Source organism: Gavia stellata, chromosome 7 (assembly GCF_030936135.1).
Source record: "Gavia stellata isolate bGavSte3 chromosome 7, bGavSte3.hap2, whole genome shotgun sequence".
NCBI lineage: Eukaryota > Metazoa > Chordata > Aves > Gaviiformes > Gaviidae > Gavia > Gavia stellata.
In genome coordinates, this window is record NC_082600.1 from 37,347,375 (window position 1) to 37,362,884 (window position 15,510).

A 15,510-nucleotide genomic window follows, 5' to 3' on the forward strand; every position below is an offset into this window, starting at 1 on the left:
CCTAAAATTTTAATCTAAGTAAATATTTAGTCTAATGTGTTTAAAAAAGATAGTTCCTTTAACCTTAACAAGTACAGAACTGTTTTCGCATTTTATCGATAGTCAGTTATATAACATTGTCATTTACATCAAAAATATGTTTCGTAGGTAAACTTAAAATGAAGCATAAGTTTGTGTGCAAAGGAAGTATTAATTGAATCCTTACAGTGCCATTGAAATAACATTTTTCTTCTGTCAGGCAAGTGATTATTGTAGAATGGGACAAGCCTTGCCATTCTTTAGTTACAGATGGAAGGTAAGGTGGTGGAAGTAGAGGTCAGAAGTTAGTTTTGAACTATTATTAAATGTTTAGGAAACCTCTTTTTTTTTTTTTTTTTTTAAAGCAAAATGGAATGCAAGTAAAACTTGGTTTTTTCCCTTTCTTCCTTTCTTTCTTCCTTTACCCTTCGTTAGGAAAGAAATTACAGTATTTACTTGAACCACACTGCCTTACTGAAAGCTATACTTCTGCACTGTGGGATACCAGAGGATAAACTCAATCAAGTCTACATCATTCTGTATGATGCTGTGGTAAGATATTAGTCTAATCTCTGTAGTCATCACTGTAGAGTATATTTTGTGGAGCTATCTCTAATAAAGAGTAATAGCCCATTGCCAGCATAACAAGGAATATCCTGTTGATATATAAAAAGGCTGGCTATCTTTGGGCTGTAAACTTAGATTAATAACTTTTCTGTTACTTCTGGATTGGGGTGTTTTAAGATGAGTTTTAAATGTGTATGTATGAGAAAATTATTCACCTGTATAATTAAGAACTGGTAGGCTATTCAATAAAAACTTCAAAATGTATCGTAATATCATGTTGGTCTTTTCTACCTTATAAGCAGAGAAAATAGATGAAATTCATTTGAATAATTAAGGTAGTGTTTAAATCCCAACAAAATACCTGTTTTATTTCATTTTGTTCTTTTTTTTTTGTTTATTAATTTACATAAGCATTTCAGTACTTATGCAGAAGTGCTTTTCAACAAAGTTGGTATTTTTATACTTTTTGCTGCTTTTTGAAACCAAGCCAAATATGGCCTCACTACAAGATGGGTGGGAAATGTGCTATTTATTGGTTTTGTTCTTTTACAGTATTATTGCAGTTTGTAATGCAACCTTTAATTGAAGGTATTGGAAAATTGTGTTTTAATTCTTCTCAACAATAGTTGTTTGGGGTTTTTTTGGTAACTCGGTTGTTGAATACATTTGAATTTGTTTCTCTTGTAGACTGAAAAGCTAACTAAAAGAGAAGTAGAAGCCAAATTCTGTAATCTTTCTCTCACATCAAATAGTGTAAGTAACTTTAATTCAGTGCTAATTTCCCTGTAACTTGCCATAAGTCAGTAAGATTTTATTTACTTTGCAATTTAATCAACCAGAGTAAGAAAAACAAACTGTTACATCTGCTGTTCAAAATAGATCAGTCTCTTTGGAAGTGGTATGATTCTGTTCTCTCTGGAAGTCAGTATTGCAACTGTCCAAGTTTCTTTCTTCTTTTAAACATATCTTTCAGACTGTGGAAAAAATTAAAGGGTAAATGGAATACTGTACAGTGGTGTTTAGTAAAACAAACTGAGAGAAACTTTAAAAAAAACTTGTCTGCAAATGTTAATGAATGTGCATAAAGAGTTGAGGGTAACTTCTGGACACCCTGATGAAACTTGTGCCTGTCCATTCCTTTCTTCAACTCATTAGGTAAAAACAGGCTGCTGGGCAAAGCAAGCAAAAAAGGCAGATATTTTACTTACACCAAGTCAAATATTTTTTATGAGCGCTGTCAGTGGTGCTACCTATGTTTTTTTTATTTGATTTTTGTTTTTAGCTTTCTCGACTCTACAGATTCATTGAGCAGAAGGGAGACGCAAGTAACGTATTCCCATTTTTAAACACAATGATAAAGCAAAAGCCAGGTGTCACTCAGCTGTTGAAGCATGGCATGAAGGATTTAGAGGAAATCATTGGTCTGTTAAAGCAACTTGGAATAAAACTTCAGGTTCGTAAAATACTCTGCTAATAAATTAATGGATTTACAGGCTGCTGGGCCTTGTAATTTGCCAGGAAACAAAGCAATGATATTTTAGAATAGAAAAAACACATCAAAATGTCTTTTGATGGCAAGTAATAATACTGGCTTTTTTTTTTTCCCTAAGGACGCATTTTAAGAATAAGACCTCTTCCAATCAGAAGTCTGTGGCTTAAATTCTATCTGATGACACACAGACTTGACACCCCCCCCCCCTCCCCCCCCAAGATGGAAGGCATTACCTAGAGCTAAAGGATTTTTTTTAAATTTTGACACAAACTATAAATATTTTAAAAATACAGAAAGCTGATGACTACTAAAGGCCTCCCCTCCTCCACCTTCCTTGAGGCTTGCTGTTTGGGTTTTGTGCTATAGATCTCTTGGGATGCTTTAAGATTAAAGCATCATTTCCTTATTTTTAAGTGTATTTTAACCTTTTGGAGATACAGAGTGTTTCCGTATGTCTTCCTTATGTGAGAACAGTGTTTTTCAATCCATACTGCTAATAGGAAATTAATTATATTAACTGGTAATATTGGTAAAGGTCTTGTACACATACCCATTTTTATTTTACAGGTTTCTATAAATCTGGGACTAGTTTACAAAATACAGCAGCACAATGGTATTATCTTTCAGTTTATAGCATACATCAAAAGAAGACAAAGAACTGTGCCTGAAATTCTTGCTGCAGGGGGCAGATATGATCATCTGGTATGTGCTCATCTCCTTTAATGAATTTAGATTATTTAAAAAAAAAAAAAAGAAAACATTAAAAATCTTTTTGACATTTTTCAAAGATCATTAATTAGGTCTTCCATTTTTTTTTTGTCTTGTTTTGAGATTCCACAGTTCAGAGGGCCGCAAATGGTAGGACCAGTTCCTTCAGCTGTTGGAGTCAGCATAGCTATAGATAAAATAACTGCTGCTGTTTCCAGTGTGGAGGATTCTGTAAGTCTCTGTTTTTTGGGAGGTGGAGGTTTTTGTTTGTTTTCTACTGACAGTTCAGTAACCTAATTGTAGCCACAGATGGGCAAAAAATAAGATGTTCAGATGTGTTCCAAAGTATTACCATACTGAAATAGACAGCAAACATCAAGATCACCTGTTTTCTTCTGTGTTTCTCTACACAGAATTATTTAGTAAAATAAGAATCAGGAGAAGAGAGGTTCTTCAGGCTTATACCCTTTCATTTTTAATTTAAATGGGACCTTTTTCTCAGCCTGTGGATTGTTTCAGATGAAAAGAGTACAACTGTAGATATTTAGCTAGTAAGTGTTACTTTGCACCAACCACTTCTCCCTTTATAAAAGTGTAGAAGGTGTAGATAGAAGGAAGCTTAAGAAAATTGATTACTTTGTACAGTGTCGCACAATTTCACTCGGTTGGGGAATGTGTATTTTATTAACTTTATAAGAATAAATTAACATTGCTAAGCAAAGTGGGAAGGAAAGGACAGAATAGGCTAGGATACTTTGCAAGCTGAGGCTGTGCAGATGCTTTTCATCAAAGATTAAGCTTCAGTAACTTTCAAACATGCTTAGGTAGATTGGTGGAGGTGGATCTAACCTTTTGGTTTTTTTCAGCTTGATGCATTTTTAAGAACATTAATATATTTATCTTTCTCTGTTACTTTAACTGCCTTATGAAGGGGAAAAGTATTCTTGTGGCTAATACTGTCCCCCTTGTTTTTACTTTCCCTTCAGGTTTCTGTCAGCTCGTGTGACCTGCTGGTTGTAAGTGTTGGTCAGATGTCAATGGGTAGAGCTATCAATATTGTTCAGAAACTCTGGACTGCAGGAATTCCAGCCGAAATAATGTATGACTGGTCCCAGGTAGAATTTCTATCTCCATCTGTTAACTATATTGTTGTTTTCTAAGATTAGTGCAGTTTCACCGTCCTTTTCCAATATTTTTTCTAGTTTTTATTGAGTTACAGACTCATAAAACTGAGCATGCAGGGTGCTATTCAGATACAATAATGTTAAGAGTCTCACTGGCCTTGCAGCATTCTTCCTCTCTACCTCCCAGAGTATTTAAAAGTGTGATGGAGGATCTTTATGCGCTTCTCAGAGCACAGAGGAATTAAGTGACCTTCCCCAATTATACAGCAAGTGTGGAGTCCAAGGCCTATTGAAATCAAGGGGGAAAGTCGCATAATGAATTTAAAATGAGGCCAGTTAGTTCCAATTAAGCGACATGAGGATGCTTCAAAGCAGAAGCATATTTTATACCAGTGAAGGCAATACTTCTTCCTTTCAGTGAGGGCTGCAAGTAGGATCTCTGAATTAATGAGTTAATCCTTAATAAAGGGCATGTCTGGAGCAGAACAGTAGCATCAACTTTTAAATATATCCAGATGGCTGAAGACTATCAGGTACAGAAGGAATACTGACATGGTTCTACTGTTAGAAAAAGTTTAGTAAACTGAGCTACTACATATGCTGTGGGGTCCCCATGTAGTCCCCGGAGAGATGTGTGGTAGGAGGGAGAGAAAGTGGCAAACTGAGTTGTGCCCTTTTTCCTCCAGTTGAAACCAAGCAGACCTTTAGCCACTGCTACCTCACCAGACTTACGAACTACATGGCGATGCTGAAGTCTATTTTTAATAGTGGTGGCGGTTATCTGAGGATTATGAGTCTGATTCACCTTTAAGTATGCCAGCGGATGACTAACAAAAGACACACTGTGCAGTTGCCCATTCTGAGTCATGTGCTGCAGAGCAGACAGTTTTGAGCTCAATCACTTAATTGCCTGACTTCTTTGAAATCTTTTGCCATAACATTTCCAGCAGTTTCAATCCCTCAGAACTGAAAAAAATCCAGATCACTATGCTTTTCCTATGATCACCCTGGGTTCTCTTCTTTTTGCAATTCTTAAGGAATGAAGATTTGGGTAGTTCTTGCCTCTGTCTAATGCTGTCCTGCAACCCACTGCTAAGTCAGCATAGCAAGCCCTTCAGTAAGGTCAGCACTGAGAATGATGTAAGTCAGCCTCAGGTTTACATGAAACCCAGCTGGAGTCAGCTTTCACGACAGAGTACCAGTCATGAAGGACTGAGCTGTTACTCAAAGCTGCAGACAGTGGGGTGGTAACTGTTTGATTGACGTTACATTGTACATTTTTACAGTTATTTAGACCCTGCACTTCTAGATCCAGCTAGCCCTTCCATGTGGGAACTAGGACTGCAGGGCCCAGGCATTCTCTCTGTGCAGTGTAGACTTAAACAGATTTCAGTTTTTAGGGAGCATTAGGTGGATAAATATACGCATAATGAAGTTTCACTTCCTGGATTTGTTAAAAAAGCTTTCCTCTCTCAGAAGCTTATATAATCAGTGTAACTGTTGCATATCAAGTTATTTTAATTAAGGACAGGACAGTTTGATTACTTAAGTGATCATTTTATAATCTGTCCAATTTCTGTCCCGTTCCCCTTCCCCTGTTCCCATTTTAGTCCCAGGAAGAACTACAGGAATATTGCAGATGCTCTGGGATTACGTATGTGGCTCTTGTGTCAGATAAAGAAGGAAGTCATGTGAAGGTAAGTGTGGGACCAGAGGATGCTTGATGGTGTTTCAGATTTATAATCTTTTGTTGTACTTTTTTTAAGATGATGGTTATTGTCAATAAAGTATTTCAGTAGATGGGAATTCAGGTAAATACAGTTTCAGTTGTTAAGTAGTAGAAAGTTCCTCTGAAGAAGCCTGCTTTTTATGCTTCCATAACACTGTTAATCACAGACCTCCTTTCCTCTAGGACAAGTCCAAAAATCGGTGCAAACATTGTTTGACTTTGAGTAATTGGTGCCTTTACGTGGAAAAAGGTTTCTGTTGTCTCTGATTTCTTTGACTTTACAAAATGAATTAGTTGACTTAGTGATTTTTCCAGTTGGCAGCTTTCCATGTTACAAAACAAATATAACTAAAACGTAAATCTAAAAAAATTCATGTAGTTCAAACAGGCAGAGTCTGAACCACGCTCCTCATCTCTCTAAGCTAAGGTTAAGATGGAAAGACTGAACTGTGTCACAACATGAATTACCACCTTCTGTGCTCTGCAGCCTGTGGTTCTGGTACCTTTTTAGAAGTTAAAAGTTTTAAAATATTCTTGATTCTGTACCATTAGGAAAAACTTCATTATTCTTTGAATAAAGATTCATTCTTTGACTGAAAAAAAGCAACCATTTGACAGCATCTGGCATGGCCCTGTTACCTAGCCAGTATAATATTTTTCACTTGTTATCCACTCACCTTGTCATCATAACAGAGGTAGCAAACAACTGTATGAACAAGTAGATTTTGACAGTGAGAATGCAATATATCAATGTTTTCCACAACACTATTACAGAGCGTTCTTTTAAATATGGCTTTATTGAAGCAAAGCCAACAAAGAGCATGCTAATGAGGTGAATGGTGGTGTTACTGATTAATCTCTTTCCAGTAAAGACAAAGCAGATATTCTAAGCTTTGAACGTTTGAGTCCAACTCTTGCTAACTGAAAGGCAAGCCTTATTCTAACATAATTCCTTAACTAAAAAAAAAGCCCAAAACCAAATATGCTGTTATTAATATGGTATTTGCACCTATAAACCATTCTGTTAAAAAAATAATTATCATATACTAAATACAAGTAGCCAAGCTAGTTTAAGCTTTGGAAATGCAGAAGAAATCAGTTGGTTGAAAAAAAAAAAATTAATCAAAGATTTAATTGGCAGTGAGTGACTGGTAATGATGATAGCTTCCTACCTACCTTTGACTGCTTCACCTTTAGTGGGTGAATAATCCAGTTTGGTTTTGATTTAAATTTGATAAGTTTATCATATGCCATTTTAAGAATCAACAATCTTAAGAACCACTGTACTACATCATAGGTGAAATCCTTTGAGAAAGACAGACAGACGGAGAAAAGGATTTTAGAATCTGACTTAGTAGACCATCTGATCCAGAAACTGAAAACTAAAATCTGTGACGAAAGATGTAGTAGGTAAGTAGCATAACTTGTCAACATGAATAGTCAAAATCAGAGGTGAATGTATGTTTGTTTTAATGAAATAATTTTAAGATATGCTCAGTTAAACCTTGATTTTATTTGATAAAGAGCTTTGCTGAATTCCTTTTGAGAGGAAAAAAAAGCTCAAGACTTGGTTATAGAATTTTATTGAGATTAAGAGACTGATTTCCCTAGCTGCTGTTAAATTCAGACATCCATAGTGCTTCATAAATTAAAAGGCCATGTGGTTATCCAGCTCAAATGCTACTAGAACACCAGTATTTTTTTGTATGGCAGGACTGCCTGCGAGTCCTTGTTACTGACTGGAAGTCATTACATTCATGTACTGTGTAATCAAAGAATTAAAGCAGCAGATTCCTTTCATTCGGAGGTGGTGTTGATATGGTAAAAATGAAGGTGGAATTGTAGCACACCTGTACACTTTGGCTGGCACAAGTGAAAGTAACAGCAGGCAAAGATTCAGGGTACACAGCAACACCCTGTCACCCTGTCTTTGTTGAAATTACTATTTATTGGCACCAATAGAAGTTAATACAGAAATCACAGGAGAGGCTACAGTCATGCCTGTGCATAAGCAGTGTAGCTGTTACTTACACATATCCCTCTGTAAATATATAATTATACACACATCTATATATATGTGTGTGTGTACATAAATATGTATGTATGTACTGGCAGCAGGAACAGACATGGTTTAGTCAGACAAACTAGAATTCAGAAGCTAACAGATTTGACATGCATAGTATTTCTGAAGAGACTTAACAATAAAGGAAACTGTTAAGCTGGGAAATGCTGTACTCAAGCAGTAGTTTGTACAGGTGGTTGATGTCTCCTGCTACCCACCTCTTCATTCTCCTTTTTCTGGCCTCAGCCAGTCATGGCGTTTAATTTCGTAACTAACCTGATTCTCATGTGTTTTGTGACAGATCCACAGGTTCTATTAGAAGCTGTGAGAGAAAATCATTCTTTCTAAAAGTTACCTTATTCCTAGATCGGGAGAACAGAATATAGAAAAACCCTTATTTGGTAATACTGAACAGAGAAATGCAATAACTATGATTGTAATGACACTGGCAGATTTCTTTGTTAATGTATCCTGAATGTGGAAAGTAAAGGGATCCAAACTAATTATTGAAATTAGCTGCTTTGAATATGTGTGATCTTAAAGTATAAATATTACTTTGATACTTTAGTATTATCTCACAGAAACCTGTAAGAAGTTGTAGACTAATAATTAGAATATTCTCATAATACGTTCTAGTATTAGGATCTAGATCACTCTTGTATAATGGGGAGTATGTTTTTATGTATCCATAGGAAGCATAAAGATTGCTTCTTGATCTGATTTTGTAATGTAATTTTGTATGATTTCCTGTCTGTTCCAGAATAGAATTTAATTTGCATATGTTTGTATGATAATCTGAAACCGTGTCTTGTTAACAGTATTTCTTCAGTATGGTAAAATTGTTTCCCTAACTGTCTTTGTTCATTTTTAGAGAAACCTCAGATAATCTTTCAGTACCAAATCAAAAGGGATCATTTACTAATATTTCAGGTATTTAATCTCTGTTTCTCAAACTGTTTTTCTTTCTGCTTAAAAACTGTTTTGTAAGAAAATATTGCTGGGACATAGATTTTAAAAGTATTACCAAAGTCAGAGCAAGAAAATGTTTTCTAGCAGTGCCTCTGGTTAGAGACACTTTCTCCTTATCTCAAATGTTGTCCCAAGAGATGTAAAACTGAAATTTTCTCCAAACTAACAAAATAAGTGCTCAGACCAACAGACAGAATATTCCCCATACAAGCATTCATTGATGCAGTGAAGGAGGGGAGAAAAGCCAAAAATCATGAACATTTCCTAGCTGAGGAGAAATTAAATGTCATCTTGATGAAAAATGACATGACCCGTAATTGTTATTGTGTTGAGACCCATGTACATTGACCTACTGCTCTACTAAGATTTTTTTTTTTTTCTTCAAATGAAAATGCCTTTACATTTCTAGCTACAGATTTGCAGTCCTTAGTCTGATAATAGAAGTTTGTATATGAAGTATAATACCAAGTACTTGTGTGGATAACATTTAGCATTTTTGATAATTATTTTATTAAGTACTGATATAGTGTGTTTTTAAAGAAACACTTTTTCCCCTCCCCCTTGCATAACAGGGAGAGAGGTGGCCCTGCTTAACTTGGTTTTTGGGTTTTTTTTTTTTGTTTTGTGTGTGATTGCCAGAAGTGGCAATTTGGATTTCAAAGTAAGCCGTTTCGAATTTTAATCAGTGTTATTTGGGGGAGCTGGGGGCTGGGGTTTATTGTTTGTTTTGTCATTGACCCTGCTGTGGGACTGAGCATTAAATAGTTGCCTCATTCTTGTAATAGCTTTTCTTTTTTTTTGATATTAGGTATGCTACATTCCTCTGTAAAATTCTGCAAGCCATTTGGAACCTTTTATTAGTTTCAGGGAACACTGATGTAAAAATACGATATTTCTTAGCCTTACCAACTAGTCCTTCAAAGTCATAAGTGAGCATTTGAGAATTTACTTGCACATGTTTCACTATCCTATCTGTTTGACTAACTTTGGGGGTTTTTAGCAGTTTTTCAAACCCTATACTATACAGATCTTAGCTTACTAATATTTGTGAATTTTCTGTTTCTTGCTACTTCTTGTGTAAAGAAACAATATAATCTAAAACTGTATGTTTGCATTTTAGGTGTATTTGAATCACATGGAACTCTTGTAGTGCCTAATGTTAGTGTTATAGCTCCTGAAAAATTATCTGCCAGTGCCAGGCGTCGTCAAGAAATTCAGGTACACACACATCAAATAAGTATTAAGAAGTGATCCTTAAAAGTTAAGGAATGGTAGAATTCATATTTTCACTATCGCCTAACTTACACAAATACATCCTGTTTGTTCTTTATTCATAAAATAGACTATGAAAAACACAAAAGGCTGAAGGCAAAGACCACCTTTTTTAACATTTTGGATCTTGGGGATTATCTGTGACACTGTTGCTCAGCCATCATTTTACATACATATTAGAAATCTCATTTTAGTAGGAATCACGGTTCTGGAATTTTTCCTTTTTTTTTTTTTTAATAAATGCTGAATTGTGTTAAAGGTGCAAGTTCAGCATACTTTTAATTTGTAATATGTTTGTAACAGATACTCATATATATTTCATTATGTTGTCTCAAACTAACGGTCTAAGAAAAAAGTCACAGGTGTAAAAAAAAAAAAAAAAAAAAAAAAAAAAAAACCAACCCAAACAACAAAAAAACAAACACCTGCCTAAAATGTGATATTATAACAACATAGAAAAGATTAAATGATGCTAAAAAGAAATGTCAAAGTTTGCTCATTTAGGATTATTACCTTCAAGATACTTAGAGTACATGGTAAAACAGAACTGTAATCTTAGGCCCTTTTTCAGTCCAAATTTGGGTGTGCAACAAAAAAATCCCCCCTATAAATAGTTTTCGGAACCCAAATGAAGAAGTGAATGTTATTCTCTGAGCTTTGAGCTAAACAGACTTGCTGTTTTCAGGCTTTTAATATATAAAAGCGTCTTTCCAAGGTACAAAAGACAATGTGTAGTGCAAGGCTGCAACTACATTTGCAGGATTACTAGCTTGCTCTGGAAAAAAGTGTTACAAGGCATGACCAGTACTTTGGTTCGGCTTTCAAATAAGTTGTCCTTCTTCAGCTAGAGATGATTCACTATATCCAGTCACAGGTTCTCGCTTTCCTCTGGGAAGTTATCTAACACCCAGAAACAGAAAGGCAGTTTTTACTACACGTGCGAGAATTCACATTGTAACGTGCAGTTCTATCTGCTTTAGTACAGTACCAGTATTATCAAGTCTTTACCATTGCTGCAAGAGGGCCTCAGCCCCAGTCTCCTTCCTGTCTACTCATCAAGGATTATTGTGGAATTGTTACTGAAAATTATATTAAATGTGAATTCTAGTTTAAATACGATGTAGTTCTACGTCTTCTATTAGAAGCAGCCTCTTCTGTTCTCATCATCTATGAAATAGAAAATAAGTGTTCCCAACCTGTGGCACAGAAGCAGTGTATTTTACTTTTGCCCATCTTTTGTTGCCAGGTGCAAACAAGACTTCAGACATTCATTTCTAGCCTGCAACAGAAAACAAGTGAGATTGAGATTTTAGCAGTAAGTATTTGGCAGAAGCCTGAATTAATTTCAAATTTTTAGTTGAATTGGATGATGCAGTTACTACCTGGAACAAACTACCACCAATAGCCTCACTTTAGAGATACCAAATGAACCAAACTTCTGGATAAGTAAGACCCATGGCATGTTTCTTTAATACTTGAAAAGTATCTCAGATTGTGTGTATTGGACAGCTGCATAGAACAAAATTTAACAAGTATTTAGTTGTAAATTCTTAAGCTGTACTTATGCTAACTACTGTGGTACATTTAATAACTTGTTCCTGCTAGGTTTGCTCTTATATTTAAACCAACATAGCTTTTGTTTATATGTAGCTTTTAGACTTTGCTGACCATGTCACAATGGACTTTAAAACAGTATATGCTTTTCAGGAAACATGCTGCCTGTTTGCCTGTACCTATTTGGAACTTTCCATAATGGAATTAGTCATGAACATTTTGTTTAAAATGCTTAAAACCTTGGTAAATTGCCAGTTCTATCAGCACAACTGCTTCTTGGGAAATCAAGAAGTCTGACTCCCTTCAGTATAGCTAATCTCTAGTTGGCAAACTGGTAACAGAAGAACTGTTAAGTATTGATTTCTTGATGATATTTTTACAGGTAGATCTGCCAAAAGCAACTGTGATACACTTCCTATCATTAGAGGTAAGCAATTAAGTATTGGTGTTAAAACTCTAATTGAACAATAGATGATAAATTCTGTTCCTAATTAAGTGGAATGTAAAATTCACCCATTGTAGGTTTTTCCTTCAGGGAGTTTGAATTAGGTTTTAAAACTAAAAGTATTTTTTTACCCAAGGAGCTTGACTGAGGCTAGAAAAATATTTTTGTCAAGTGCCCAAGTTACGCAAGACACCATTAGGGCTCTGGGGTTTTTTCCGCTAGAATAGTTAACCGAAATTAAGTCTTACTGCTAATTTTCAGAAACCAATAAGCATTAATAGCAGTTTCAACAAAGGTGTTTCTTGAAGCTGTTAATGAAGGAGGACCCAAACTACAGAGGCAATTGGTTCGAGTACAGTAGCTGAAACATCTCTTAGTGAAAAGGGGATGTATAAGTATTACATTGACACCTTTAACAACTCAGAAACTGCTCGATGAGGGGTAAAAAAAACCACCAAAGACAAGCTCTTTTCTTTCCTCTAATGACAGCAGTAGCTTTAAAGTTAGAAGTTCTTATTAGAGAGATTAATGCCTCCCCATCCCGCAAAAAAACTAATTCAAGAATGGCACCCTGCCTGGAAATGGATTTAGTACTTTCATACCTCTCATCTGCTGCTCTGAAGCCATGCTTGTTTGGTAATCAGACCCCAGTGAACCATTTGAAAATATTTTCAAAATACTTGGTTCATCCAATCTATCCAAATCATGGAGATAATTTATCACCTTTTACTTTAAAAAAAAAAAAAAAAAATTGAAAAAATATGCACACAGTCAGCTTGCATCATTCACTTTTGACTACCCTTACACCACAGTTCTCATATTCTATACAGCATTGCGTACCTGATAGAGCCCTTTTCATTGCTTATACCTTTTTTATCACTAAGCTGTGTTAAGAAACTGATCACTAAATTCTTAATACATTTGCTTAAAAAAATTTTTAAAAATCAAGTTGCACGTTGTTTATATTGTTTGAAACCTGTTTAATTAATGAGCATTGACATTACACAATGTTCAGGAGATTGAATCCTATCAAGAGAAGTATTTCCTTCACGAGAGAATGCAAGACTGTATCATGGTTCCTTGTCAATTTTTTTTTCTTAGTTTGATGGAGACAGACAAGCCTTTGATGCTACTGTGAGACAACTGATGTCACGATGGCCAAAACAGAGATGTTCATACTTACAAGCAATTTGTGATGAAATTTACAGCATCAAAATGGAAAAGAGGTAAATTTGTTAAGCTCTTACAGATACATAAAACATCTCAATTATTTCTGCACTCAATCTTTACTAAATAAGCTGCTCTTAATTTGTCCTCCCTTTTCCCTCTCCCTGAGGGAAAAATAAATATTCAGGAAATGTGTATAATTCCTCAAGTACTAGGGGAAGAGTTTACTAGTCATCTAATCCTCACTTGTGGCAAAATGTAAATTCTTGGCCATGCAGATTTTTCATTTTTATAAACCTTTTCAAGGAATTCTAAAATGTCTTCCCACTGTTTTCTCATTTGCCGCTTTGTTCATAAAACTGAATAGTGAACAACAATATACATTCAGGTACACTGTTGTTCTACAACATAGTAACCCTCTTTTCTCATGGGAGGGACTCAGCTTGCCTTTTAAAACTCATGAGCACATGTAATTCCTCCTGCTTTGAAGGAATATGATGGGAATCTGGCACAGCTGACAGACTGCCCAGCTTTAAGCAAACACGATACATGCTCTCCCAACATGTACAGTAAAGCCCATTTCTGTTTTCTAAGCATAAAAACCTTTATGTTCAACTCATAGTCCTTGTTGGATTCTGGCAAGGCTGAAACAGCCTGGGCACATCCAGTTTTAAGCCTCCAATTTTCAAGTGTTGCAAGTACTGGTACAGTTAAGTGAGACCTGGGTATTTATGTCCCATTGTGGGTTTCATTTATAATAAACTTAACCTTTAAATGAGACTAAAAATTGACTTTGGTGCCTTTTTCTTAGAGATGCACCAAAATTGCTTCAGGTCTGCTAATGTTTACTAAGGCAACTAAGTATCAAGTGAAACTTTTTTTTTCTTCCTGTGGCTTGCAAGGCTGTGAGCAACAGAACCCAATTACTACACATGAATAATATTCCATACAACATTGGGTGTGAATGTAATGCAGTCCCTGATGAAGTCTTCCTTTCCCTTATGGTGCCTGCACACAGAACACTGCTTAGCCGTAAGCCTTCAGATCACTGAATGAAAACTGAACAGTCTAGCTAAATGGAAAGAGAATGAAGGGGAAAACTACAGTCAGAGCCAAAGGAACTAAAACTTACTGCTTTTCTACTGAATCTTTGCTGTTAGCTTATTACTAAGATTTGCCACAGGTATTGTAGCTTTTGAACTTGTAGTTTCAAAATTTAAAAATTGTCTCTTTTCCTTCCTTCTGCAGGGTTCCTGCACTTATCCTGTACAGTTACCGAGATGAATACAAGGTTTTGTTTTAGTGCTTAAAGCATCTTTTATGGGATGCTTTTATTAACAGACAACAGTGTTTTGTCAAAAGGAATTTCAAAAAGCTGTAATAATGCAAGACAGGCAATTAATGCCTTTTTATGTGTCCAGATTGAATTTCACATGTCATGTAAAACTATAGATTTGTCAAAGTGGAAATAAATGTTTTATAAGCAATTAAGGAGCAAGTCTGACTACAGCCACAGATACGTATTATCATGTAATTCTTGCCCCTTATGCCATACAAGAGATTATCAGCTGTGCAGGTGTAAAACTTTTTTTAAATATGGTTTCAGAATGCCTTTTATGTCAACATGCAACAGTAGTACTGAAATGAGAAACTCAGTTCAAGGATTAGAGAGGATGAATACCTTCAACTCTAATGAACTGTTTTAATCTTTTTTGAAGAAGGGTTTTTAATGTAATAAAAGGTTTGGCTACTGAGCCTTCTTGAAATATGTACTGCAAGCTTTGTGGCTTTTTTTTTTTAAAATCTACTGTTATAATTTCTATATAAAGAGATGGTAGATTTCAAGCTGAGAGAGTTGTTGCAAGCTTGGCTGCCTGTGCTTGTACTGCCTGTACTTTTGCATTCAAATCAAGCAGCAGCTTCCTGGGAGATGGAATAAGACCTGATACAGGAAAAACTTCCTTCAGACCTGAAGGACCTAAACCTAAGACTCGAAGAGGAACAGTAACAGTTGTCAGATTAAGTTTGAAATTGAAGTCATAGTAATGATGGGACTCCTACAATTACCTTCTTGAAGCTAAACTTTTCATGAAAAGTGAAGCTCAGCAAATCTGAAGATGAGTTACAGCAGCCATAGTTAACTGTGTGTTATATTTCACATCAAACTACATGTAATACGGGAGTGCAGAAAAGTTAGGGATTTCTGGAAATATACTGGTATTTACCCTCCCTCCCCACCTGGTACCTTCTCTTTCAACAGTTTGCTCCTATTTTTTTCTCTAACTCAAATTATTACCTTTAGCACTGCAGGCTCATTGCATTAAGAAATACCTACCTACTTACTTTTTTTGCCCTTTTCTTGTAGTAAAGAGGAGGGCAAAGTTAAAATATGTAAAGAAGTAA

The 15,510-nt window shown here is 35.5% G+C and overlaps 1 protein-coding gene across 1 annotated transcript in view; it reads left to right on the forward strand.

The window, feature by feature from the left end:
• Positions 1-14,885, forward strand: part of EIF2AK4 (eukaryotic translation initiation factor 2 alpha kinase 4) — a 39,525-nt gene extending 24,640 nt beyond the window's left edge. Inside the window, exons 26-39 of the mRNA XM_059819171.1 lie at positions 454-570; positions 1,273-1,338; positions 1,868-2,038; positions 2,645-2,779; positions 2,909-3,016; positions 3,772-3,900; positions 5,520-5,606; positions 6,936-7,048; positions 8,572-8,630; positions 9,790-9,887; positions 11,188-11,256; positions 11,878-11,922; positions 13,042-13,166; positions 14,356-14,885. Of these exons, the coding sequence (XP_059675154.1) occupies positions 454-570; positions 1,273-1,338; positions 1,868-2,038; positions 2,645-2,779; positions 2,909-3,016; positions 3,772-3,900; positions 5,520-5,606; positions 6,936-7,048; positions 8,572-8,630; positions 9,790-9,887; positions 11,188-11,256; positions 11,878-11,922; positions 13,042-13,166; positions 14,356-14,410 (1,377 nt within the window). The 3' untranslated portion in view covers positions 14,411-14,885. The remainder of the gene's footprint in view (positions 1-453; positions 571-1,272; positions 1,339-1,867; positions 2,039-2,644; positions 2,780-2,908; positions 3,017-3,771; positions 3,901-5,519; positions 5,607-6,935; positions 7,049-8,571; positions 8,631-9,789; positions 9,888-11,187; positions 11,257-11,877; positions 11,923-13,041; positions 13,167-14,355) is intronic.
• The last annotated feature ends 625 nt before the right edge of the window (positions 14,886-15,510 follow it).